This window comes from Nyctereutes procyonoides, unplaced genomic scaffold, assembly GCF_905146905.1.
Source record: "Nyctereutes procyonoides isolate TBG_1078 unplaced genomic scaffold, NYPRO_anot_genome, whole genome shotgun sequence".
Lineage (NCBI taxonomy): Eukaryota > Metazoa > Chordata > Mammalia > Carnivora > Canidae > Nyctereutes > Nyctereutes procyonoides.
Window position 1 is genome coordinate 26,667,819 of NW_026575042.1, and position 26,805 is coordinate 26,694,623.

The window sequence follows — 26,805 nt, forward strand, 5'->3', positions numbered from 1 at the left end:
AAAATAGCTCTTCCTTACCCCCTGGGGGGGATTGTTATTAGTACCAGAAGGACCTCATTAAAACACTGTTGGGGCCCGAAACCAGACCACCACTCCGTGGGCTCCATTGCCTAAAGGCCCCCTCTTTGCCCAACCCGACAGTGCAGATAATTAATTAAGATCATGTCAGCTGTCTTGTTGCGGCCCTCTTATAATAATATTAATAATAACAATGATAATAGCTAAATTATGGAGTGCTTCCTAAACACTTTACACATTAAAACCCACGAGGAAGTACTATTTAACAAATGAGGAAACAGGCCCAGAGCAGTTAAGGCACTTACCCAAATCACACAGGGAGTAAGTAGGGAGGCTAGGCCAACCCTAACGGGCTCTAGGAGTCCTGCTTTTAACCTCCTACGTTGTAATGTTGCTTTGTTTACAAAGTTCCAAGAAAACAAAACAAAACAAAACTTTTTAACGGGCTCTCTGCCTCATATTCTCACTTTATTAAGTCAGCCCTGCCCCGGTGGTTTCTTTTTTTTTTTTTTTAATTTTTTAATTTTTATTTATTTATGATAGTCACAGAGAGAGGGAGAGAGGCAGAGACAGAGGCAGAGGGAGAAGCAGGCTCCATGCACCGGGAGCCCGACGTGGGATTCGATCCCGGGTCTCCAGGACCGCGCCCTGGGCCAAAGGCAGGCGCCAATCCGCTGCGCCACCCGGGGATCCCCCCCCCCCCCCCGGTGCTTTCTTTATGTAGTTGTCTCCTTTGGGCAACCTCGAGTTGCAGGCCAAGATGGCTCGCCAGATCTTCTCCAACCTTCTGGACGCCTGAAGTGGGTGGAATAGGGTGTGGCAAGGAGCCGGTGGCATTATCCCTCTCGTTAATCACGGACTCAGTAGGTAACTTAGCCGGGCGGGGGAGGGGCGGGTAGTAAAGGCCACCTGTGGAATGGGCGGGAGGACAGGTGCGCGCAGAGCCTCCCAGACCCTCAGCCAGCAGCACCTTGGTGGCAGTCACCCCCCAGCACCCCGCTCAGATCTGGGGGGCAGCCGGTGCCCCGCGCGCACCCCCGCGGCGCACAGCCTTGGTGAGGAGGGGTCGCGAGGGCGGGTCGCTGGGCCTCGGGGCACGGCGCGGAGGGGCAGCGGGGTCGCCCGCGGGGCGCGGCGTGTGCGGCGCGCAGGTGGCCCGCGGCGCGCAGGGGGCGGCGCGGGGCGTCGAGGGGGCGCGGGGCCCGCCGGCTCCCCCGGCTCCCCCGGCTCCCCCGGCTCCCCCGAAGATGCCGCGCAGCATATTTCGCACATGAGTTCAGAGGAAGAGGAAGTGTAGCGGGCGGACGCGCGGCGGCGGCGGCGGCGGCGGCGGCGGCGGGCGGGCGCGGCGGGGCTGGAGCGCGGCGGGGCTGGAGCCGGAGCGCGCCGGGCTCAGGGCGCCTCGAGCGGGAGCGCGGCGGCCGCGGGCTCCGCGGAGGGACGGACGCACGGACCGCGGGGGGGGGACGGACACCGAGCGCGCCGCGCCGCCGCCCCGCCCCGCCCCGCCCGCCCCGCCCCGCCCCGCCGGCGCCCGCGCCCGCGCCCGCGCCCACGCCTGCCCCGCGCCGCCGGCTCTGGATGGCACAAACTTTCCTCCCGGGACGGAACGCGCTGTCTCGGGGAGCCCGCGCCGGCGCCTCTGCCTCAGCCGGCTCCCTACGGTAGGTGGGCGCAGGCCCCGCACGGCCCCGCACGGCCCCGCGGACCGCGGCCGCGCCGCGCCGCGCCGGACCCCGCGAGCCCCGGGGCGCCTCCCCGCAGGGCCCCGCCGCCACGGCCCGGCCGGCTTGGATGCGGTCGGCGCCCACTCACGGCACGCGGCGGGCTTGGCCAACTTTTTTTGGAGAGAGAAAAAAAAAGAAGAAAGAAAGAAAGAAAGAAAGAAAGAAAAACCATCACACTGGCACGCTATGGGGGGACGCACCCAGAGCAGTTAGTTAGGGGTCGTGGGCTCTGCGGGCTCGGGGGCGCCGGAGGGGGAAGCAGAGGGGAAGCTTCGAGGCCACAGGTGGGTCTGGGGCACTGCCGCGGGGGGCCTTGGCCAGGATCGGGCAGGAGCTGCACGCGGGGTGCGGGTCCCGGAGGGCGCGAGGCTGGGGGCGGGGGCGAGGCGGCTCCGGCTGCCCTTCTGCGTGCGCCCCCCCCCCAGGTGGGTGCCCCCAGGTGGGTGCCCCCAGGTGGGTGCCGGGTACGTGCGAGCGGACGCGCCGCAGCCCCCGGAGGCGCCGAGACTCGGGGCGCGGGAGTCCCCGGCTCCAAGGGGATTTCTCTCCTCGTCCTAACCCACTTTCGCAGGCCCCGGGGACGCCGGGGTGGGTCTGGGCCACGGCGGGGCGGCGGCGGCGGCGGCGTCCCTTCCAGAAAACCCGATTGTCGGCGTGCGGCGTGCGGCGCGCGGCGCTCCCGCTCTCCCCGGACCAGGGCCGTGCCCTTGACCTAGGATATCGCCGTCTTGGCAGCGAGAACCTCTTGGAAGCCAAAAGTGCCACCAGGCGCGCGCCCTGCTGCCTCCCCGTGCTCATGCTTAGCTGCCCTGTGTGGTTGTGGGTGATCCCCAGGGACCCTGGGTGCTGGCAGTGAGTTTGTTGGGGGGGGGGGGGACTCACACAAACAAAAACTATATTTATGTTTTTTAAGTCTGGCACAAATGCCCTGGGTTTCCAGCAAGAGTTCCTTCTTGTAATTGGTACAGCTGTTTTCAGATGCTGGGTGCACAGTCAGGCCAGGCGTCTTCCAGCCCCTGCCATCGTGTGTCATCTCAGGATAGGTGAGGCCCTGCCAGGAAGGAAGGCGGGGTAATGCGAGCGACCTCTGGGCCTGTGGGTAGGGCACGCTGTGCACCCCCACGTGTCCCTGGCTGCCGGGGTTCCTAATTTGCACCTCTGAACAGCTGAATTCCCTACGAAGTTCAAGTGACCCCAGATGTCACCAGACCCCACAGAGGGGTTAAGCAACAAGCTGTTTGGGGCTCTTTGGTGCATGCGTGTGTGCTAACCTCAGTGAAATCACTTTAACCTCAGAAGTGACTCTGCATCCTCTTTTGCCTTCAGCTGGGATTCTGGTCCTGAGAGCTTGGACCTCATCCTCTGTTTTATCAAGTCGCTGGGTTGGTTTTTCTTTGTTAGTCTTTTGGCTTGATGCACGTGGGGCAAATGGAAGTGGAGTGTTGTGCAGTTAGCTAATAGTTTGGTACAGGAATTGAAAGGGAACAAATTGGGAATGAGTTCTTTTTCTCCCTCTTGAGCAGGAATTTTTGGCTTCCATTCAAATAATTGCTTTGTCTGTAGGGAAACAGGCAGAAAATCTTTGGCATGAGTGATGGGAGTTCCTGTAAGGCTACTTGTGTTCTTCCAATCTTCACTTTTCAGCAGAATTGAAACTATATGGGCCTACGGCTTGGTGGGCATGGGTGTCTCGCCAAATTTCTAAATTGCGGGCTAAGGAGAGGGCATTATGACTCTTTCACCACCTATCTCCTTTTAAAAAAATATATAAAAGTTGCAAGAATGGTAACCACCCCAATACCCGTATCTAGAGTGTAGTTTAGCGGTACTGGCTTCATTACACATCTGTCAACTTACTCATGCCTCTATCCATCTTAAGTCTCATTTAAGTCCCATCCATCAATAAGTCCCAACTTACTGTTTTATGCACTTTAAAGGAAATTACAGACTTTGGCACAGGTCACTCCCAGATGTTTCAGCACACATTTTATTATTCAGAGTTCAATATATGTTCATGATTTGCTTAAGGTTGAATGTATGTACTTAGAGTGAAATGCACAAATCTTGAGAGTGATATTTGCATAATGTTTTGATAGCTGTGTACACCTGTGGGACTTAGCTGCTAGCAAGATAGAGAGTATTACCATCACCTCAGAAAGTTCCTCATCCCCATTCCCGGTCAGTCCCTGCCTGCATTTCAGTGGTAACCACTGCTGATTGTTTCTGTTAGTTTAGTCTATTCTTGAATTCCTGTAAGTGGAATTTTACAGTATTGTGTAAAGCTTCTTCCACTCAGCCTATTTTTGAGCTTCATCCTTGTTGTGTATATCAGTATTTTGGTGGTGGGTTTTTTTTTTTTATTGCTGAGTTATATATTCCAGGATATGTCCATACCACAGTTTGTTAATACATTCCCCCTTACGGATGGACACCCAAGTTATTCCTAGTTTTCGGGGGTAGAGGGAACGAAGCTGCTATGAATATTTGTGTATAAATCTTTCGGGGACATATGTTCTCATTTCTCTTGGGTAAATGCCTAGAAGTAGAATCAGTAGGTTGAAGAAGAGGTGTCTGTGACCTTAGAAGAGCTGCTGGATCCTTTTCCAACATGGCTGTACCATTTTTACAGTCCTACCAGCAAAGAACACAAGTATGAGATTCCAGATATGACAACCCTATTTTCCTATCTCAAAGTCAAGAGCATGGTTTGACCAGTGTTCCAGTGGAGGGGTGCAGAAATTGGACCCCCGAGACAGTCCGAAGCATGTTGTTTTATAGCTGGAGGAGTCATGAGAAATCTCTGACTCTGCCAGTGAGTGAGTTTACACTTAAATTATTGCAGATTATCAGACAAATATTTTATTTGTAGAGATCTTCAGAGAAGGGAATTCCACAGGGAAATGTACCCTTGGTTGTGAAAGGAGATTGATTGAGTGCTTTCTATATAAAGAAAAAATAACCCCCCAAACGCACAGAATTCCACTACACTTCTGCTTCGCCACTCCTGGGGGGATTTCTGACGTATTGGTCTGGTTGATGTGAACTTGGTGGAGGAGATTCCCATTGGATTTCACCGGCTTGCGCAGCTGGCTGCTGAAAGCGGTTATGTTTGCTTTGTGAGGCAGATCAGATTTGGCTTTTTGAAGGCTCAGAAAACAGCTTTCCTGTTAAAGTGATTTGGCCTGTCAGTGAGAAACATGACCTGTCGACACCCTCTCATTGTCCTGGCTGAGAAAATGGGCCGGTTCCCCTCAGGTTCTCTTACCCTTCAGTCCCGTTCTGTGGGCCAGCAGCCGAACCTGGCCTTGGCTGATGCAGGAAACAGAAACAGAGCCCCCCTCCAACTGCGTGGGACCCCAGAATGAAATATTCTCATCTGGCCAAGGTTGGGGAGTCAGATGAGAGATGGCATAGAATCTCGAGATGTTGCACTGTGTTTGGGAACTGTTCTGATCTGACGGCCTGGAACAGTGCCTGCCACAGGGTAAGGGGCATGGTAAATACCGGCTGAGCCATTCTGGGGACTCGTGGTACGTGACTGGGTGGGTGATTGCCCATCTGTGTGTTGACAGTGAGTGCTGAGATGTCCCCAAGATGTATTTCACTAAAGGATACTTTACCATAGCCTGGTAAACAGGTTCAAAGTGTTTCAGCCTAGGAAAACTTGCTGACTGTAAACTTCTACTTTAGTGGCACTCTTTTTTTTTAATTTCAGATTTTACTATTTTTCTTAACAAACTGATCATTATAGCTACCACTTGCTGAGCACTTTACTCTTTGCCAGGCACTGTTAGGCACTTTACATGCATTCTTTGAATTTAATCTTCATGAGAAGCGAGGACTATTCTTATCTGCACTTTAGCCTTGAGGAAACCGAAGCTTAGGGAGGTTAAGTAACTTGCCCCAAGTTCACTTTTTCACGTTTCCTAGGCATAGAGAAGAGACTGTGATGTTCTGGTTTTGCAAATGAGGTTACGTCTGCAAGCACAGATTGCCAAAGTTGTGAAGCCGTGGGATAATAGATGCATCAACTGGGTGGGTACAGCACCGTGGCCAGAAATGACACACTGGGATCACTTCCTTTCATCTTCTGTTCTTTTGCTCTGAAGTTTTCGGAGTTTGTGGCAGCCGGAGCCTGTAGAGAGGTACTAAGTGTTTTGGTGGCAGTTGTAGATATTGTTGGTTGACTGTGATTTTAGTTTTATTGGAGGGAGAAAAAACGCTATCAGCTGTTGAGTTGGGAGTGTCTATAGCTGGGCTACCCCATACCTTGGCCACCAGCTGTGTGTGGCTATGTGCATTTTAGTGTAAAATGAATTAAAATGAAATAAAATAAAAAATTCAGCTCCTTGGTCCCACTAGCCACGTTGTCAAGTGCCCTAGAGCCACATGTGGTTCTCGGCATGGGCCTTGGACAGTGCAGAGGCAGAGTATTTTCACCAGGGCTGAGGGTCCTGCTTGACAGTGCCGCTCTACAGTCAGTATCTGTCTTTTCCTTCAACTGAAGAGTTGGCAACGCACTTGGCAAAGGCTTAGGCTATTTTTCACTGACAAAGAGATAAATTTAGCCAGACATTTCTTTTATGTTTACCTTTTAAAGGTTTTGCATGTGTGTGTAATCTTTTCTCCAACTCACATTCAGTTTTTGACATAAATTTGAGTTTCCCTTTGCTCCTGGGCCCCCAAAGGGGCTTTCGTTATAATCATTGCATATTTACCAGGATGCTTTCTGTCAAAAGATCGGTACAGCAGGCAAGTGATGGCCACTGCTTGAGCCCTGTTAATTCCTTGCTCTCCAAATAAGAATTCCGTTCAGCTTTTAAATATGCATTTGTGTGACTTACTCCCCACCTGGGCTGAATTCAGGAAGAAGAATCGGCTCTCAGCGGGGCCAGAACCAAAGAGCTGGGAAATCAGGTCACATTCTACGCCTGATGGCTACCTGCCAAGACTGAGATGGAGGAGACTCTTTGGGGGTATGAAGGGCTTCGCTCTGGAGTTCTCCTGGGTCCGACTGCCCTTATGCTTTTGGGTGTGCTGGAGGGGGCCTGGGAGCTTCTGTATCCTGGTTGCACAGGACAAGGGGTGGGGACTACGGTGCCCTGGCTTACCCCTCTTCTGTGGTTCAAAGGACAGAGGGTTCTAGCCCTCACGTGTCATGAGGCACCAACACCAGCCAGTAGAAGGCCCACATCAGCTGTGTTTTGCCCAGCTCATCTGATACTAACCAACTCTTTTTTTTTTCTTTTAAAGATTTTATTTATTTATTTATTTGAGAGAGAGAGAGAACATAAGCAGGGGAGGGGCCAGAGGCAGAGGAAGAAGAAGGCTCCCCGCTGAGCAGGGAGCCCAAAGCAGGGGGGGGGGGGGCTTGATCCCAGGACCCTAATAAGATCATGACCTGAGCTGAAGGCAGACACTTAACTGACTCAACCACCCAGGCACTCAGACCAATTCTTAAGCTACTTTATAAACTGTCATTGGATATTTCTACACTTTTTCAACCAGGAAGCCAGCTGCACTTCAGTAAAAACTTTCTTTGGCTTTTATAACTCCAATGTCCCATTTTGTTGTTCTCAAGGCAGACCCCCTTGATTGTCAGCATTTATTTCTTTTTTTTCTTTTTCTTTTTTTTTTTTTTTTTTTTTTTTAGCATTTATTTCTTACAGAGGTCTATCAGCTTCCATCGTGTGTATGGGCACACATGTGTGTGTTTTGAAATTTCCTAATTTGTTATTTTACCCCAAGGAAATACTTCCTGAGGAATCCTTCAGGTTTTATGGAATAGCTCCCAGATTCCTAAGTTCAAAGAAATTATTGTAAGAGGCCTCATACATAAAGTTGGATAAGAGAGTTGGTTAATCACAGACTCTGGTTAATGGAATGTGTCTGAATCACGTATTACCAAATTTTGGAAATACAAAGTACAAGGAATCAGATTGTTCATTTAAATACTTCTGTAAATTAGTGAGGGCTTTTGTAACTTTTTCAGTCTTAGAACACTGTATAAGCACCCTTTGCAGTATGGTGTAATTATGGCCATAGGAAGGTCAAAAGGAATCTTTACAATGGATAACAAGTGATACTAGTAGTATTTCTAATAATGGTTAATGTTTATACTACTTTTTCTATGTGCCTGAGCTCTTCTGAGCCCTGTCCTGTATTAACTTATTTAATCCTCACTCTGCCAGTGGATTCTGAGGATATCCCCATATTATAATTGGGAACCTGAGATTGAGATGCTTCCTCGAGGTCACACAGTTAGGAAGTAGACACACTGGGATTTGAACCTTGACAGTGTGGCTGCAGAACCCGTGTACCCAACCCCTGTGCTATGCTGTTCAAGAAGATGAACTTGAGAGAGACAGGCAAATATTCCAAATATTCTCAAATTTCCATCTTTTACCAGGTAGTAAGTGTCTGCCCTGTCCTCAAAGATGTTGGTTTAGTATTTATTGTGCATCTGTGGGGCAGGACATTGGGATAGCTGCTGTTGGGGAGGAAGAAGACATAACTGACCTTTGGGAAGTTGGCTTGTCACATGGGCGTATGAGGCATTAGTGAAAGCTCCAGAGCTCTCCCTTGAGCTCAGGACTGTCCTTGCAGCTGCCTACGCCACACCGCCACTTGATGGAGTTAACACATCTAAAATAAGCTCCTGTTTTCCTCCTGTTGCCATCCCTGGCTCCGAAGGGGGCCACTCCAGCCTTCCAGTTGCTCGGGTCACAAACCCTAGAGGTGTCTTGGATGCCCTCTTTAGCTCTATTTCCAAACTACCAATAAATCTCATTTTCTACTTCCAAATAGATCCAGAACTTGATCATTGCTCTTACCCCATCATCATCTAGTCTCCACATTTCCATGGTAGTCATGGCCAGAGCGATCATGTCTACTCTTGGCTTGAAACCCTCAAGGGGCTCCCATCTCAGGGTAAAGCTGAGTCCTTACCACTGTCTACACAGCCTGCACAACCTGCCTCCCCATGCCTCTCTGATTTCATGTGCCCCCCATAGCCACCCCCATTCCCCAAGTAGGTCCTGGAACCTTGCACTTGCTACCACGTTGCCCATTCCACCATCCCCCACTCATTCCATGGCCTGTGTAGGACTGTGCTTAACATCACCTTCTGGGTGAGGCCTTCCCTGATCATCCTGTTTTTAACTATTGTATATTCTGCCACTGTGCTGGCTCTCCCGCCTCCCTGCCTTATTTTTCTTTATTTAACATACTTTTAAAATTGAATTTCCTGTATTATTTTTATTTGTATATTCTGTTTCTTTTTTTTTAAAATATTGGGTTTTTTTATTTTTTTATTATTTATTTATGATAGTCACAGAGAGAGAGAGAGAGAGAGAGAGAGAGGCAGAGACACAGGCAGAGGGAGAAGCAGGCTCCATGCACCGGGAGCCCAACGTGGGATTTGATCCCGGGTCTCCAGGATCACGCCCTGAGCCAAAGACAGGCGCCAAACCACTGCGCCACCCAGGGATCCCTCTTTCTTTTTTTTTTAAATTTTTATTTATTTATTTATGATAGTCACAGAGAGAGAGAGAGAGGCAGAGACACAGGCAGAGGGAGAAGCAGGCTCCATGCACCAGGAGCCCGATGTGGGATTCGATCCCGGGTCTCCAGGATCGTGCCCTGGGCCAAAGGCAGGCGCTAAACCACTGCACCACCCAGGGATCCCTGTATATTCTGTTTCTTTGCTCCGGAAGGTAAGGTCCTTCATGAAGGCAAGGTTGTTCATTTTTATTTACTTATTTATTTTTTGTCTTTTGTATCACTTTGGTATCCTCAGCATTTAGAACAGTGATTTGCATACAGTAAGTGCTTAATAAAGGAGGGTATGATGGATAATTTTATGTGTCAATTTGACTAGGCTATGGTACCTGGTTTTTGGTGAGACACGTCTAGGTGTTGCTGTGGGTTATTTTTCTTTTTTAACGTGATTAACATTTAAATCAGTAGACTTTGAATAAAGCAGATTATTCGTGGGTGGGCCTCACCCAATCAGTTGAAGGACTTAAGAGAAAAGACTAAGGTCTCCCAAGGAAGAAGGAATCTTGCTTCCAGACTGCTTTAGGACTCAAGACTGTAATACCAACTCTTCTGTAGGTCTCTGACCTGCTGGCCTGCCCTGCAGATTTCTGACTTGCCAGCTCACACAGTCACATGAGTCAATTTTTAAAATTAAATCTGCCTTGCCTTCTCTCTGTATATCCTATTGGTTTTGTCTCTCTGGACAGCCCTAATACAGAGGGTCAAGATGGAAGGGAAAGGAGTGTCAGGTGTGGAGATAAAGGAATGATGTCTGGAGAGCGCTCAATGTGCAAAAGGTAGCCCTGACTTCATACAGCCTGACTCCAGGGTATAAGAAGAGGAACAGCCAGAAGCCTGGGAGGAAGGCAGTTGGGGGTGAGGTGGAGGCTGGACAGTATATGTTTCTTAGGCTCTTTGAGCCACTTGCATGGCACAGAATGGTTAATCTGGCATTAGCCTGTGATAGGAATGAATGGGTGAGAGACCAACGGAAACCAGATGTAAGGAAGGCCTTTGATGGTTCTCAGAGAGCTGGTTGGCAAGGAGAATGAAGCAGTGGCATTAAGGCCTCCACCAGAACTCAGTACCATGCCAGTGGTAGCCGTGACGACAGTGGCCAGAACAGGCTGATGCCTGGTGTTTTGAGCCTGGATGTTATGAAGACAGTGGTACTACCCACAGAAGCAAGAACACAGGAGGAAGAACAGGCCTTGATGGGCAAGGCGTTGAGTTCATTTTGGAGTATGTTCATCAGGAATGTCGGGAAGGTCTAGATTAAGATGTTGAAATGGGTCGTTGGGCATGTTCACGTGGAGTTCACCAGGCTGGGAGGGAGACTGGAAGTTTTAGCAAGAATAGCCAAAGCAGGACCCATGAGAGGGCATATGAAGGCTACAGGGAAGATGATAGCATTTATGTGAGTTTTTTAAGTATACTCAACAATACCACATATTGGAGGTTCCCAAATTCCATACTGAGGCACCCCAAGGCACCATAGCAAAATCACAAGGACAGGGCAAAAGGGCTTTTTTTTGTTGTTGTTGTTGTTTTACATTTCTGAGGGGAACGCAGTGGTATTTAACATGTTAGGTAACACACTACCTACCATCTTGGGGTAGTTTGCAGTACAAACATTAGACAGCACTACATTCCTTTTGATGATACCATATCTCTGTGAAGCTGGCTTTTGGGTGGTTGCTAAGAAACCACCTAGTGGAACAGGCAATGAAGGTGATGGTGTCCAGTGTGATTCCAAGGTTTGAGGGGTTGTGCAGTGCCCAAGAGATGTACACATCCCATTAGTAAGTACTTCTGGTGGCTTAGAAATGAAAGAAAGGTATATTCTTTCCATTTTTACGTACTTTTTTTTTTCAAAAGGCCAATAAGTTGTTTGGACATAAATAATTATTATGTTGTTTGGACCTAAGTACTTAATAAGTGGAACTGTAAATACTGCTTTTAGCTTGGGGGTGCCATGAAAACGTACTGAGACGCTGAAGGTGCCAGGAAGTGGAAAGTCTCAAAACCTCTGCTGTGTATTTTTTTTTAAGTTTTTTTTTTTTTTTTCAATTCATGAGAGACACACAGAGGCAGAGACATAGGCAGAGGGAGAAGCAGGCTCCACGCAGGAAGCCCGACGTGGAACTTGATCCCAGGACCCCGGGATCACGCCCTGAGCCAAGATGTCTCATTTTCTGTCCTCATCTATATGTCTGAAGTGGCTTGTACTGAAAATGATTTTTAAAAAAAATATTTTATTTATTTATTTTAGAGAGAGAGCGCAAGCATGAGTTGGTGGTTGGGGAGCAGAGGGGCAGGGAGAGATTCTCCATAGAGCCCGACTCAGAGCTCAATCTCCTGACCCTGAGATCATGACCTGACCCAAAATCAAGAGTAGGACACTCAACCGATTGGTCCAACCAGTGCCCCATACTGAAAATGATTTTAAGAGAATGAGACAGAAGGAGGCTGGGGATAGAAATTTAGGGGTGTACCTGTGTTTGGGAGGATAGCAGCGAGGTAGAAAGAGAGTATTTGAGTACCAAAAGGTTCAAGAGGTGGGAGTCTGGGATCAAGAGGTCCACAAGGCCATGTTCTAGACTGGGGCTCTTAGCCCTAAGAGTCTTTTTTGTTTTTTTAAAGATTTTTATTTATTCATGAGAGACACAGAGAGAGCGAGAGGCAGAGACACAGGCAGAGGGAGAAGCAGGCCCCATGCAGGGAGCCTAATGTGGGACTCAATCCCGGGACTCCAGGATCATGCCCTGAGCCAAAGGCAAACGCTTAACCACTGAGCCACCCAGGTGTCCCCCTGACTAAGAATCTTAAGAAAGATCCGAGACTGGAGAGGGGAAAATCAAACTTGCTCCTAAATTGTTGATTTTCACTTCTGGCTGCCAGTTAGAATAACCTGGATTTTCAAAATACTGATGATCGGACCCCACCCCCAAATGCCTGGCATCAGGACTTTTATTTTTTTTTTAAAGGTTTATTTTATTTTTAATTTATTTATGATAGAGAGAGAGAGAGAGAGAGAGAGAGAGAGAGAGGCAGAGACACAGGCAGAGGGAGAAGCAGGCTCCATGCACCGGGAGCCTGACGTGGGATTCGATCCCGGGTCTCCAGGATCGCGCCCTGGGTCAAAGGCAGGCGCCAAACCGCTGCGCCACCCAGGGATCCCCGCATCAGGACTTTTAAATAGCTCTCCAGATGATTCCAGTATGCAACCAAGATTGAGGACCCCTGCCATGGCCCAGGGTTTCTCAGACTTGACCGCTGCTCAAACTTTATGAATCACTTGTCATAACATATAGATTCTGGTTCAGCAGGCCTGGGAGGGCCTGGGATTCTGGATTTCTCACAGGCTCCCAGGAAGTCTGGGACCACTGCTGGTCTGAGGACCACACTTTGAGCAGCAGGTTCTTCTGAAAGGGAACTGGGCTTAGTTAAGGGTGTTTGTGATAGGGATTGTGGGAAGGCAGAAAGGTGGTCTGGATCAACTGAGGTATGGGAGTGAGGGGATAGTAAACAAGTGTTTTCCTTTGGTAATGTAAATACCCCTTGTATTCCTTATCTTTTGCTATGTAACAAATTACTCCCAATCTTGGCAGCCAGAAACGACAATAAACATTTACCATCAGGATCCCTGGGTGGCTCAGTGGTTTAGCCCCTGCCTTCGGTCCAGGGCATGATCCTGGAGACCTGGGATCGAGTCCACATCGGGTTCCCTGCATGGAGCCTGTTTCTCCCTCTGCCTGTGTCTCTGCCTCTCTCTCTCTCTCTTTGTGTATCTCATGAATAAATAAAATATTTTAAAAAACAAAACAAAACCATTTACCATCTCACAGGGTTTCTGTGGGTTAGAAATCCAGAAGCAGCTTAGCTGGGTGGTTCTGACCTAGGTGCCTCATAAGGTTGTCGTCAAAATGGCTAGGCTGGAGGCCGTTCTGGGTCTGATAGATCTGCTTGCACATGGGTGTTGAATTAATCAACAGTGTTGGCTGTTGGATGGAGGCCTCAGTTCCCTGTCCTGGGACTTCTCCACAGGGTTAATAGAGTGTCCTCATACTGTGGCAGCTGGCTGTCCCCAGAGTGAGAGATCCAAGATGGAGCAAGGTAGGATGCACGATGCAGCTGTAACCCAGCCTTGGAAATGACACTCATCATTTCTGTAGCACCCTCCTGGCCACACGGGTCAGCCCTGTTCACTGTGGGTGGAGACCCCTCATGAATGCTGCCAGGATTAATGAAGGTCATCTTGGAGGCTGGCAGTCATACTTATGTTTTTAATGAAGAAAATAATGTAGGTGATAGCACAGAAAACTTGAAAAATGTAGAAAACCATAGGGTGTCACCCATAATCTCATGGCCTAGAGGAAGTTTCTGGGAACATTGTGGCCTAAGTCTTGCCAGATACAAGATATATATGTAATGTGTTACTGTATGTTATCATTTATATAAGTTTATGGAATATATAAATTATATATATATTCACTGATTTAGAAAAAGTAGCACCATACAAATAATACTGTTTCATGTAGATTGTTCCTTATACTTGGCGTTGAATCAGGAACACTTTGAATGGGTAAAATTTTCTTATTGAAGTGTAGTTGATGTATAGCATTGTATTAGTTTCTGGTGTACAACACAGTGATTTGATAATTCTGGACATTACTCAGTGCTCCCCACAATAAGTGTAGTCACCATGCAATGTTACTACAGTGTTATTGACTATATTGTGTACTGTACTTTTCATCTCTTTGCCTTTTTTATTTTATAACTGCAGTTTGTACCTCTTAATCCCCTTCACCTCTTTGGCCCCGTCCCTCAATTTTACTTATCCTTGGTTTTCTGTCTTAGGGCATGTGTGTAGGATATCAAGATTTGATAGCATTTGAATTTTCAATTTTCGTTTACCTTTCTAGGTTGAGAGAGATGTTCCTATCATGTAAAAATGTCTTAATTTGGATCATCAGTTCTTACTCTGGGTGACTGAGTGATGTAATAAACACGCTTGAGGCTTCAAATACGGGATTTGAGTGTAGAAATAAAAAATGAGTTTGCCAGCTGATCCAGCATCATTGCATATAATTGCCCCATCTCTGGTTGCTTGTCATGAGCTGTTGGCAATTGTTAAAATTAGCTTTACAGTCTGCCACAGATTAGCAGCAAGTGTGGTAAATGAAGACTCCCTCTTAATGAAACTAATTTGTATTTGAAAATATAACTACATTTATTGCCCCATTATTTAAATGCCTGTACGCTAGTTGATAGTAAAAATGAACCTTTAAACTGAAGTTTTAGAAATGCTAGCTGAAAAATAATCTTTTAAGGAGTGATCTTTTTTAAAGTGGCTTTCCAATGTCTTATGAGCATCTTGGGAAGCATTTCAGAAATAAATTAGAAATACTTTAAAATAAAAATACAAAGGTTTCAACATTGAAAATGACACAGGACATCATGCCCCATTGCTGATCAGCTTCTTCTGGAACCAGGTTCTGTAGCGATATGCTGTCTGTTTTCTATCACAGGAATTTTCTTTGAGTGTCCTGCACTCTGCTCAGACTTCCAGAACAGCCCACCCCACCGCACCGTATGCATCTGTTCACTGTCTTTCTCCTACTTTCACCTCTGATCTCCCTGAGAGCAGGGCCTGGTCTTCCCATTTTTATCTTTCCTAATTGAGGGCCTGATTTAAAGTAGATCTTAATAAACGTGTGATGAATGAGTGCATGCACATATGCATGAATTTGGGAAAGTTCCCTTCCTCGTGGAGCCGACAGTTTCTGCATGAAGCTGGTCCATTGTGTCTCAAAGACACACCTCACCCTAGATTTGATTTGGAAAGAACTGATTTTCCAGAACATCAGTCCATCAGAAGGCTCTCTGCTTTCTGGTCTTGTGCAATCTCTAATGATGTCTCCTTGCAGCTAGGGTCTCAACCTCCCGGTGATTACCTTATTTTCCTCCCTAATCAGCATCCAGTTCCTAATTATTTTAGCCAATTTCTGCCGGAGAACTGTATGTTTATTTTGGCTCTTTTCCCACTTTCTCACCACAGGAATGGGGAAGGACCTCCTCTCTTTGCTTTACCTTTGAAGAACTCTTGGAAGATTTTTCTTGGTCCCTTGATGCTAGAGAGACGCATACACATGGGTGCAGGGATGTATTCTGGGAAGACAGAGGTATAAACAAAAGAAAAAAAACCTCCTGTGTGACTGTCAGATAATCAAAGCTGATCCAGTCATCTGATCACACATAAAATGAGCAACTTGATTTACATTAGGTGTCAATGCGAGGTGACTGTAGGAATATGGAAGGGCAGAGCTGTGGGGGTTAGATGGACCATAGATAAAGCATGAGAAGACTTCATCACACATGAGTGATTTGTATCATGCGTCCCTTACAAAAATAGACAACAGAAGGAGGAATAACCATGAATAGCATGGCTCTCATGAGCTGATGCTCCAGACTGAGACTCTCCAAGGGTCTCACCTTCTGCCATGCCTCTCCTGGGGTCAGCACCTGGTCACCTTGAATGTGGAAAGAGAAGCATCATTTGTTAACAGGACCCCTGTACTTAACCACACAACCCAGCAATCCCACTCCTAGGTGTTACCCTAGAGAAATGAAAACTTATGTCCTCATAAAAACCTCTGTGTGACTGTTTATAGCCACTTTATTCATAATCAACTGGAAAAGCCAAATGCCCTTCACAGGGTGAATGACTAAAACAGGGCTGCTAGATGCAGGCAGTTTCAACTACTGAGGAGGCAGCAGGCCATGGTCATTTTGAACAAATTTGGTGAATGAGTTATATATTGCATGATGAGTCACCCCAAAACTTAGAGGCTTAAAACAGAAACAATGGTGTAGTGTGCTCAGGGATCTGCAGTTTTGGCAGAGTTTGGTGAGGAAACAGCTTGTGTCTGCCTCTCATGGTATCAGTGTCTTGACTGAGGCGGGAGGCTCAATTTCCAAGATAGCTCACCAGCAAGATGGCTGGCAAGTTGGTGCTGGCTGTCGGTTCCTCTCCACATGGGCCTCCCTTTGGGGCTTCTTGGGTTTCCTCATGGCATGGTGGCTGGGATCCAAAAATCAGGCATCCCAAGAATCAAGAAGTAGGTGCTCCCAGTTTCTTAAGGCCCAGGTCCAGAGGCTGGCACTGTGTCATTCCACCATATTATATTGGTCAGAGAACCATGGATCCCAGATTTGGGGGAGGTGATGTAGACCCCACCTTTCAATGGCAGGGGTGTCAAAGATTTGGGGGCCATATTTCAAAACCACTGTCCTTACCATTTACCTTCTGCCCTGCTAGAGACCTTGACTCCTGAGGGAGACATGCTTCCACTGAGACAGAAGACTCCCTGAATGTCTGCGGGAGTGTGCGGCACCAAATGCCTGCATCTGGCAAAGCCAAACCCTCCACTCTTCCCTCTGCCTCCCACCTCTCACTGCCCTCAAAGGCCCATACCTGAGCTCCTTGTGGGCATTCTAGTATGAGCATGGGAACCTCCCGTAGTAAACAGTAATGTGAAGCACTGTTATATCTTATTTTTCCCCCTTTTGTAAGCTAGATCTTTCTTGTTTGAGCATAGTAGGGCCTGTAATAGATGTTTTTCCAATGATATGAAAACCTTTACTATTTTGATGGGGCAAGATGAATGGTAGAACAACATAGGAAGGAACTAAAAGGAACACTTGTGTTGGGAGTGAATAAGGTAGGGCCTCAACACAAAAGAGTAAGAGGAACAAATTCACACTAAGGGTTTTTTGGCTCACAACTGCTTCATATGTGTGCCTTCCCAGAGAGAGCCATGCTGTAAAAGCAGTTGCTTAACTGGGGTTGCACGTATTCCAAAGAAATGAATCCTAAGTTTGAGACCTTGAGGATTTAACCAATACTACACTTTTGCTGCTGATTGGTACTGTTTTGCTTCTGGCTGGTACTGTTTATCTTTTCTGTGTCAGATCACTTGAATGATTTGCACAGAGCCTTGTCATGTCCTGTGAGACAAGCACACAGTGCTCTTTGGGGTGAACTTGAGCAGAGACTTCATGTTTGGGACAAGCTAACTGAAATCTTAAACTCAAAGTTGTAAATTGGGAGAATTTCTCTGAAGCTTCTTGGCACGCTGTCCCCTATCTCCTTCCACCTCCTTAACTTTTTCTGAGTCTTTTTACTTATCCTGGTAATCCTCTCCTTTTTTCTCTATTGTCAGGGAACCTGTCGTTTATAGAAGAAATTAAGTCATACTAAAGCGTTAGTGGCTGCCATAAGCTTAGTTCGTTGCCCTTCCCATAGAGATATTTGAGGTTTCAAAGGAGATCCTTGAGGGAGAGTGAATCTCTAATGCTAGAATTTACCTAATAGGATAATAAGAATGGGAGGATTTTTAAGGAAGAAGTTTCTTTTTTTGAACGCCCCAAGTGCTCAGTCTTTCTTAGAGACATAGGTATGTAAGTGACTTACTTGGTGAGCCTCTGGGTTATTTCCAGTTCTGCTCTGGTGGCCACAGTGCTCATCTTGCCAGGTCACCTGTTCCCCAGTACCCAGGAGCCTTCCTGTCCGCTTGTCTTCTGCTTAGCCTCAGCAGATGCCAGGTGGCTTGCTTTTTAGTAGTTAAATATGCAGTCTCCGTAATATCAGCTATTATATCTGCAGAACTACAGAGTATTTTACAAGTAATCAGTTCATGCAGATTGCACATAAATCATGTCTGCCCTGGCCCTTTGGACACTAATGTTCCCTTATTAAGGCATAAGTAAGCCTTCCTGTTCTCATCCATCCATCCAGACTTTTTTTAATTACTGAAAAGTATAGCCTGGTTGTCACGACACCACCCTTTTCCACTCTTCCCCCCCCCCCACACACACACTTACTGCTTTTTCAAGGTTCATTTTGTTTTTCTGGAGTTTGCCAATTTGCCTTAGGAAGCTGGGTACCTTGTGAATGGACTAAGCAAAAGGAAATTCTTATCTCTAACAGGAAGTGGTCTCCACGTTTCTGTTTGTGATATTCTTGGCCAGTTAATGTTTTTGTGAAATATGTTCTGATGGCAGCTCTAGTACCCCAGAGAAGGGGGAACATTGGTCATGTTCAGTGCACAAAAGGAAAATATCTTCTGCTGAAGTCTGGGGAGTAGATAAAAAGTCATTTCATGAATGTCATTCTGCCTAAACACAGAACCTTGATTGTTTTTAATTCCTCGAAAGGCTGGGAGCTGAGCCCACCCTAATATGCACATTATTCTAACATTTCTCCCATTTTTCTTTCAAACTGTAGCCACAGGTCTTCACTCTAATACACGTGGATTTCTGCTTCCAATTTCTCTGGCCCTGCTATTAGTATTCAACCAGTCTTCATTTTGGTCTAAAATGACTTTAAGAGCATGGAAGCATACTATTATTTCCTGTGGTTTGGTCTAAAAAAGAATTAAAGGGGGGACGTTTAGATGAGGCCTGTAAAAATACCACCATCTACTTTTAGAGATGTTTTATGAACATAAATTCCTGTCTAAATAATTACTGTTGAGGGCAGAAAGGACTTTGGAGTTTGGAAATTGTACCAACAACTTATTATCCTCTCTTAGCAACCACAGTGAAAGTGACACATCTCTTGTTTTGTTTTTTCCTCTCAGACGGGCTGACACCATAATGTACCATATTGCTTTTAAGATCTCATTTTTAAATCATGTGTACAGATGATAGTGGAACTGAGGCGCTCTGAGGTATTATTTTTCTCAGGGGAAAAAAAAATAGAAGACAGGTAATGCTTTTGGTGTCATTACAGGAGTGCAGGATGGCTGGTAATGGTGTCCTCACAGAAGGAGAAGCCAGCCTGTGTATGAGCATAGTTCCTCCAGTGTTCAGGTCATAGACTGACTTATACTCTGGGTTTCATAAAGGCTGAGATCCTTTATGTAATCGTCAGGGGTCTTTTATACTATGGTGTTTAAAAACAAAATCTCAGAAAAAAAAATCACTCTCCTTTTCCTTTTCTTGGTTTCCGCTGGCAGCTGCTGAAATGGGTTGCGGCTTGAACAAGTTAGAGAAACGCGATGACAAACGGCCTGGAAATATCTATTCAACTTTAAAGAGGCCTCAGGTGGAAACCAAGATAGATGTGTCCTACGAATACCGCTTCCTGGAGTTCACTACCCTGAGTGCCGGTGAGTGCAGGTGGCCCACACTCCTGGTGGCATGTGAGCTGGGACCCAGCCTGTACCTGAGGTCCCCTCCCACCCCAGAGCAGGGCTGGTGGGGCCTGACAAGGATATACTGGGGAGGTGGGCAGGGTGGGCGGCTGTGGGGACCTGGAAAAGATGGGCCTTCAAAAAGGTACTCTATACAGAAATCTAGATTTTTATTTGGAACTTTTCATTTTTTAAAAGATAGCAACTAATTGAAATTGTAACAAGTTAAAACCAGGTGTGAGTCAACTGGTACACACAGGTGGGTGGGCTGCCTTTGGCCCGCGGGGCAGCTAGTGTGCAGACTCTGTCGTAGTGAGCTGCGTGCAAAAGGAGAATTTGCCTTATCTCCTATTAACGTGCCTGCCCACCCAAATTTACCTGTCTGTTGTCTGGTATCTTTTAAGAGTGCTTGTCCATCTGGGCTTGGCTTTGCCTCAGCTGAGCCTGAGGGTGTCCAGGTCACACCACTAACACTGTCCGAGTGGCCCTGGAGTGACTGACAAGCAATAAGGTTTTCACCTGGAGTATTTATTTGCTGAGCACTGACTGTGTGCACAGCATTGGGCTGATGCTGTAGTTCAGTCATGCAGTGTGTCCTGGTTTCCTGGAGCTTCTTACCTAGTGGGAGAGAAGACTCATATACATGAAAAAAAAAATACCTCAACAATCTATAATTGTAAGTAAGAAAACATGTAAAGCATAAAATATGTTTTCAGAAGAGGAAAGATCATTCTTTCGGTGTAGGGCGCAGTCCCTAGAAGTTGCATGCAAACATAAGTGCTAATCAGGCATCTTGCCACTTTCTCCCTGGGCTGCTGGGTATGTTTTAAGCTTCTATTAACAGAGAAGAGGATTCGTGGGAAAAGCCCTCTATTTGGGAGTTTGAGTCTGGAGTGGCTGGGCCAATCACTAGGCCTGCTGTGTGCTCTTCTGTCAAAGGAGCACATAAAAACCCATCTCATGGGGCAACTGCAGAGACAAGAAGAGGAGGGGTCTGAGAATCCCTTAGCATGATGCGGGCACGTAGTAGGGCAGCTGGTGTCCATCCACTCCTCTTCCCATCTGCGCCAAGGCTCCCTTGCTTCTTGAGCCCTGAGAGACATGGCCAGCTGGGCGTCTCTGCAGGGATGTTCTGTGAACCCCTGCACGTCCCCCAAACGGAGCCCTGCATCCTCCTCATCAGATTGCCTTCCTGCTGTTGTCCTTGGTGAATGATGTCACCACTGTCTTCTCAGACAGACTTGTCACCTTAGTCATCTGTGATCATGCCTTCTCCTTGCCCAGGATTTCCATTGTGTCACCCAAGCCCTATTAAAACTAATTCTGAAAATGCTTGTAACGTAGCTAATGTAACACGAGCAAATCTGAACACAAAATTATTTGGAGCATTTGGTCATCCATTATTTGTTCCGTGAACATGTGAGTACCTACAATGGTCCAGGCATCATAGACCATGGTTAAGGAGAAAACCAAAGCATGTGTAGGAAAAAAGAATACAAGGAAATATGCCAACATGTTAAATATTGATTGTTAGTAAGCTGAGAAGATGGGGGCTTCTTTGTGTCTCTTTCATATATATATATATATGAATATATATCACACACATATATATGAAAGTGTATACATATATGTATATACTTTGCATCATGGTTATGTATTTTTTATTATTTAAGAAGGGTAAGTTTTGGGGCATCCCCGGTGGCGCAGCGGTTTAGCACCGCCTGCAGCCCAGGGCGTGATCCTGGAGACCCTGGATCGAGTCCCACGTCAGGCTCTCTGTATGATGCCTGCTTCTCCCTCTGCCTGTGTCTCTGCCTCTCTCTCTCTCTGTCTCTATGAATAAATAAATAAAATCTTAAAAAAAAAAAGGAGTAAGTTTTGCTCACAGAGATCTTCAGGAACGTGTGTCCTTCTCTGAGTACTGCTCCATCACTTACACCTGAGTTATTTCCCTCACCTTCTGATTTGTTGCCTGCCTTGTGCTCTGATCAGAGCACCCACACTGCTTTGCTGCACTATGCTTCCTTATATTAAATTACCTTTTGTTTCCTGATTATGAAATGAACATACCTCCATCATAAAAAAAAATTAGGAAACAGCTGGACAAATCCCAACTGGTCTCCCTGCTTCTACCCTTGTCCCCCTAGAGATCATGTCACTCTTCTGCTCAAAGCCCTGCATAGCTCCCCTCACCCTGAGTGGCACCAGTTACTCTCCATCCTTATCCTCTAGATGTTTGTCCTGCGTGTTTTGCCATTTCAGCCTTGCTATTTCTTGAACCCTCCAGGCTTTCTCAGAGCCTTTGCACTATCCTTTTCCTCTGCTTGGAAGTCCTCCCAGATATAGCCTTGGCTCAAACCCTCAGCTCTCTGGTTTTCTGTGAAACCTTCCCTGACCATTTATTTTAAATGTCTACTTACCCTGCAACTCCCCATCCCTTTGTCCTCTTGATTGCTCTCCATGATGCCTTCTATTGTCTAACATGCTGTATATCTTGCTTATTGTTATTTGTTGCTTATTTGTGGTCTGCCTTCTTTCATTAGAAGGTAGGATCCCTCTAACGAGTGCAGGATTGTGTCTGTTTTACCCTCTGCTGTACCCTCGATACTTAGAATAGTGCTTGACCTATTGTAGATAATCAATAAATATTTGTTGAATGAATACTTAATGTATATTTTTGTGTCCTGCTTTTTTGCTGCTTAACGTTGTAGAGTGAGACAGTACCCTGTCATCCCATATGTTCTCAAAATATGATTTAAAGGCTATATATGATTTAATCACTCAGCATACCATAATTTATTTAACGATTTTCTTTTATTGGAGATTTAAGTTATTTCGGGCTTTGGGCTATCATAAATAATGCTGTGATAAGCAGCGCTGTACATAAATCTTTGCGTGCATTTTTGATTATTTCCTCAGGAATTACTGAGTTGAAAGATATGAATGTCAAGACTCTTGACAAATTGCCCTCTAGATAGGACCTATTTGTGTAAAACACAAAGCTGATCATGCCGAAACCTTTGGCTGGTTCCCTTGGAAAAATGCAGTGGACATTCCACCCAGTGCTGAGGACCTTCCCGCTCAACTTTGCACTTTGTGGACCATCCCCTACTCCTGCCTTGGAGCACAGTGGGCTGTGCCTCCCACCCCCATCCCAGCTTCTGCTCTGCTCCTGTGGCACAGCGTCTGCCCCACCCCTCACTGCTTGCCAGAGTCCCACCACCCGAAACTGTTCTCCCTGACATCCATCCTGCCACACTTACTCTCTTTGGCATGCCTGTCGTTTGTCAGTACCGTCCTTATGACACTTTTATTACATCATGCATTAAATGTATTTGTGTTTCCTTGAGGGCAGAGATCAAGCCTTGCTTATCTTTCTGTGCGTCTTTCTTGTTCACACTTTTTAGCTGAGAATAGCATGTCCTGAATAACTGGGTTCTAGTCAACCAAAGTAAGTGTGACATATGCTCACCTGGTTCCCTGGAAGCCCATCAAGTTCTTTTCCAAAAGTTCTAATGAGGGATCCCTGGGTGGCGCAGTGGTTTGGCGCCTGCCTTTGGCCCAGGGCACGATCCTGGAGACCCGGGATCGAATCCCACATCGGGCTCCCGGTGCATGGAGCCTGCTTCTCCCTCTGCCTGTGTCTCTGCCTCTCTCTCTCTCACTGTGTGCCTATCATAAATAAATAAAAATTCAAAAAAAATATCAAAAGTTCTAATGAGATCATTCCTTATTGCTCCAGAATGAGCCAGCATTTGTTGAGAGCCTGCTATGTGCTAAGTCCTGTGATGGTGCATTAGGTCTTCCCAACGTTTCCAACTTTATCAAAATTAAAATAAAATAATTTAAGCACATTACCCTGCAGGTATTTAAAATGTTCAAACCCATGAAACCATGACCTCATCAAGATGCAAAACATTTCCATCTCCTACAAAGTTTCTTCGTGCTCCTTTGTAATCACTCCTTTTTTTCCAGCCCCCTGTCCCCAGACAACCAGTGATATGCTTTCCATCACTCATTTTATTTTCTAGGATCTTCTATGAATGGAATAATGTGGGACATACTCTTTTTGGTCTGGCTTTTTTCACTTGGCTTACTTATTTCGAGATTCATTTGTGTTGTTTTGTGTGTGGTAGTTCATTCTTACTTTACGGCTGAGTAGTATTCTCTTGTGTGGATGTACCATAGTGTGTTTATCCATTCATGTGTTGATGGACATTTCAGTTGTTTCTGTTAGGGCTGTTGCAAATTAATATTCATCTTTGTGTGGCTTCTTATGTCATTTTATTCTCATGGAAACCCAGTGAGCTACATGGGTACATGCATTCCTTTTCTGCGGTTGGGTAACCAACACTCAGAGAGGTTAAGTCACTTTTCTAAAAGACGCAGTACCAGGAAGTGACTGGGGTGGAATTTGAATTAAATCTCAAGGGCCCCAGAACTCCTGTGCCTCATAAACTGCAAGGTGCTAGACAAATGGGCGTCAGCACCAAATAGAACATTCTTGTTAGAAAATTTGTTATCACCTAGAGGGGCATAAGGGGATAGTCCTCTTCCATAGGGTTTTAGACACAGAAGATTTTTAAGTAACACTTGATAGGCTTATTTCTCATGGGGAAGTTGCTCATCTGACTTTAACAAATTATAAGTTGGGGAGAGGGTGTGGGCCTCTTCCACCTGGTGGCTTAGACAGGAAGGGGACATGTGCACTTTTACAAAAGTCAGAATCAGACTTGACACTGTTTTGTCTGTCCCTTACTTAGAGCTCTGAGCTACTGTGGATGATGTCACAATAGGCAGCCTCACTTGTTGGGCTGACTGAGGTGAAAAGCAGCAGGATTCTCAAAGTGAAGCACATAAGCTGCCCAAAATATCAATTCTGAGTGATTTGATTTGGTTTCAAATTTTCAGTTAACTCTGGTCACCAAGGGATGAACCTGCCCTTTGATGGATTTCATCACAGATATAGGCCCATAAAGCAGCACAATCTCTGCAAAATGGTGCCTCGTTATCCCTTTTATACATATGTTTTGCCAGCTTCTCTGTGCCAGGCCACTCTGATACCACTTGAAAGCTACCTGTATCATGAGAATTGGTTGTGTTTTAGACATGTCTGGTGTCAGGGACAGTTGGCATAGGGAGTGACCTGCATAGGGAGGTTAGTGCCCTGGGCTTGATTTCGCTTTTAAAACATCTAGTCCTGTGCTGTCCTGTACAGGAGCCACCAGCCATGTGGTCGTTTAAATGTAATAATTAAAATTAAATAAAATTAAAAATTCAACTCCTCTGTCACACTAGCCACATTTCAGGTACTTAACAGCCACATGTCGGGGATCCCTGGGTGGCTCAGCGGTTTGGCGCCTGCCTTTGGCCCAGGGTGTGATCCTGGAGACTTGGGATCGAGTCCCACGTCGGGCTCCCGGCATGGAGCCTGCTTCTTCCTCTGCCTGTGTCTCTGCCTCTCTCTCTCTCTCTGTCTCTCATGAATGAATAAATAAAATCTTAAAAAAAAAAAAAACAACAGAAAAAAAACAGCCACATGTGGCTGGTGGCTGCCATATTGGACAGTGTAGATAGAAACATGTCCAACATCATGGTAAGTTCTATGGGGCCATACTGTTCTAGTCTGTTTTCAGGGGAGGATAACTTAGTTCCAGGTCTGAATCTGCATCTCTATTTCAGACTAGTGAGTCATTTTTATTATGAACATTTGCCTCTGGGTCCACTAGGGCCCGTAAGATTCATTGATTCCACAGATACTTAATGGTGACTGGAGGCCAGACGTTATGTCCTGAGGAAATATGGGTGAACCAGACAGGAGGTGTTCCCAGTTGCCTTAGTTAGCTCAGCTGCCCTAACAAAATACTCCGGCCTGGGTGGCTTAAACCACAGACATTTATATTCTCAGATATGGAGGCTGAAAGACTGATATCCGAGGGCTGGCATGGCTGGGTCCTGGTGAGAGCCCTCTTCTTGGCTTGCAGCCTTCTAGCTGTGTCTTTACATGGCTGAGAGAGGGACAGACAGCAAGCTCTGTCCTATCTCTTCTTATAAGGACATGAATCCTATAAGATTAGAGCCCTACTCTTTTGACCTCATTTAACCTTAATTCCTTACTCCAAATAGTGGCACTGGGGTTGGGCTTTCGAAGGGACACATTCAATCCATAGCATCAGTCTAATCTACTAGTTCAGATTGATTTATATCTCTATCGGATGAAGAACCAGGCAATTTTAGGACTTGCTGCTAGCCCGTGTGATGGTGATACAGGGGATATGGTAACCCCAGTCTTATTGGAAGGGTGTGTGTGCTGAGGAAGACTTGAGATCTGCAGGTCGATTTGGAGTTAGCCAAATTAGCAGAAGATTAAGGGTATAAGGAGATTGTTTTTTCAGGCAAGGGGGACAACCTATGGGAGGGTCAGAACCTGGAGACAACATTGCATATATGGGAAGCTGTAGGCAGTTCAGTTTGGTTAGAGTGTGACCTTTGGGAAAAGTAAGTGGAGGCCAGATGACTAAAGATCTTAGATCTTGGACTGAGGAGTCTGGCTTTCTCCAGAATGCTGGAGGTTTTTAAGGTGGGGAGAGGGTGGGTGACATGATCAGATTCACATTCTGGAAAGCCTGCTCTGGATTTATAATGAAGGAGAATGGAACGGGTAAAAGTGGGGAAGGAGAAACCATTTGGAAGCCACTGGAGTCATTTGGCAAGAGGTGAAAGTGGCCTCTGCTGAGGGAGTGGCAGTGGGGACAAGAGGAGTGGGCCGGAGAGTCAGGACAGGTTAGGGAAGTGGTCCCAAGGACTTACTGGCAGGTAAGAGAGAGTAGGTACTAGAGGAATGGATGGTGTGCAGGGCACCGGCCCAACTGGATGCTCAGATTCTGCTTTAAAGCATTTTCAAATAATATATTCACTCCAATATCCAAGTAGCCCTTGGAGTCAGAGAGAGAGAAGGCCGGCCTTCCTTCCTTCCTTCCTTCCTTCCTTCCTTCCTTCCTTCCTTCCGAAAATCACCTTGACAGGTAGTAAGTAGTAAGTGGTACTAGCACCCAGTGTTTTAACTCTCTTAACACAAGATTTTTTTTTATAATTTTATTTATTTATTCATGAGAGGCACAGAGAGAGAGGCAGAGACATAGGCAAAGGGAGAAACAGGTTCTCTGTGTGGAGTTAGATGTGGGATTTGATTCCAGGACCCCGGTTCACACCCTGAGCTGAAGGCAGATGCTTAACCACTGAGCCACCCAGGCATTCCTACTTTTGCTTCTTTGAGAATAACAGGAATGAGATCATATGGTGTATGGTCTTTTGTGTCATCT

General features: G+C 46.4%; 1 protein-coding gene across 2 annotated transcripts in view; it reads left to right on the forward strand.

The window, feature by feature from the left end:
* The first annotated feature begins 762 nt into the window (after positions 1–762).
* RFTN1 (raftlin, lipid raft linker 1) overlaps positions 763–26,805 on the forward strand; it is a 200,241-nt gene continuing 174,198 nt past the window's right edge. Inside the window, exons 1-2 of one of the 2 annotated variants that reach the window (XM_055321300.1) lie at positions 763–885; positions 19,307–19,459. In XM_055321300.1, coding sequence (XP_055177275.1) covers positions 19,315–19,459 — 145 coding nt within the window. In that variant the 5' untranslated portion in view covers positions 763–885; positions 19,307–19,314. Of the gene's footprint in view, positions 886–1,552; positions 1,683–19,306; positions 19,460–26,805 lie in introns of those variants that run through there. The other variant, XM_055321301.1, reaches the window with a different exon arrangement.